We start from the raw sequence: 1,047 nt of genomic DNA, 5'->3' as shown, positions 1-1,047 counted from the left end.
GGTTGTGGCTGCCTTGTTTATCGCTGCAGCTGGAGACTCAGCCGCTCGCCAGCTCTATGATTCCTTTCATATGTGCTGTTGGTTTTCCCCAGCCTACTTGGTTTGTTTTATTATTTTTTTTATTTTTTTTTATTTTTTTTATTTTTTGCAATCAAAATGTCCCATTGCACCAGGGCGGCCGCTGTAAGGAAAGGCCGAGTAAATTGTATCGCCGTCCCCCATCCACCAAACCTCCCGGACAAATTAGCTTCGGTGCCGTCTCTTCTAGAGCTCACGCCGCCGGCCGCGTCCAGCCGCGCTCGGCTGGTGTGGGCTCCGCACAGACTCCCCTCTATTCCGACCGCGGCCGACACGGAGCTGGCAGCCCGCAAATACCTGTTTGCTCTCTTTAAAAATACCGGTTACAGTATTCGCTCGCTCCAGCCTTTGGGAACGTTACCAGCATCTTTGAAGTCCTGGAATGAGAAAGCCAGAGAGCTCCTTGGCAAACTCCCCTCCTGTGTGAGCTGCGGAGTTGCTGACATGGGGGGAAAAAGGGAAAAAAAAAAAAAGAAAAAAAGAGGTTTAACAGCTGTGTGCTTGGAGTGCGGCATGAAGGGAGCACCGGGCTCCGTCTCAGCCCTGTTCACGGAGCGCATCTGCCCGTCCTGCGCTTTTATCGCTCTTCCTGAGCAGCGCTGGCCCGAACGGCGGCCGGGCTGCCCGCCCTTCCCCAGGGGCAGCGTCCCCCCGATGTGGGACGCGTGTGCGGGGAAACCCTTCGGCGCAGCCCCTCCGGGTGGGCTCCGTGCTCCCCCGGCCATCTGGAACCCCGTCTGCCGCGGGGTTCGTACCTTCCCTTGGAGTTCTGAGAAGAAGGATTTGGGGGTCCTGGTAGAGAGTAAATTGTCCATGAGCCAGCGGTGTGCCCTTGTTGCCAAAAAGGCCAATGGAATCCTGGGCAACCGAGATGATGGAGGGACTGGAGCATCTCCCGTGTGAGGAAAGGCTGAGAGAGCTGGGACTCTTTAGCCTGCAGAAAAGAAGGCTGAGGGGAGACCTTATTAT

General features: G+C 55.9%; 1 protein-coding gene across 1 annotated transcript in view; it reads left to right on the top strand.

Moving 5' to 3' along the window:
• The first annotated feature begins 591 nt into the window (after positions 1–591).
• The window catches only part of LOC104293501 (glucosylceramidase-like), a 4,408-nt gene continuing 3,952 nt past the window's right edge, over positions 592–1,047 (top strand). The window contains exon 1 of the mRNA XM_009893045.1: positions 592–829. Coding sequence (XP_009891347.1) covers positions 592–829 — 238 coding nt within the window. The remainder of the gene's footprint in view (positions 830–1,047) is intronic.

The sequence above is a fragment of the Charadrius vociferus genome, unplaced genomic scaffold, assembly GCF_000708025.1.
Source record: "Charadrius vociferus isolate BGI_N301 unplaced genomic scaffold, ASM70802v2 scaffold900, whole genome shotgun sequence".
NCBI lineage: Eukaryota > Metazoa > Chordata > Aves > Charadriiformes > Charadriidae > Charadrius > Charadrius vociferus.
The sequence above is the reverse complement of the archived record's forward strand: the minus strand, read 5'-3'. Positions and strand labels throughout refer to the sequence as shown.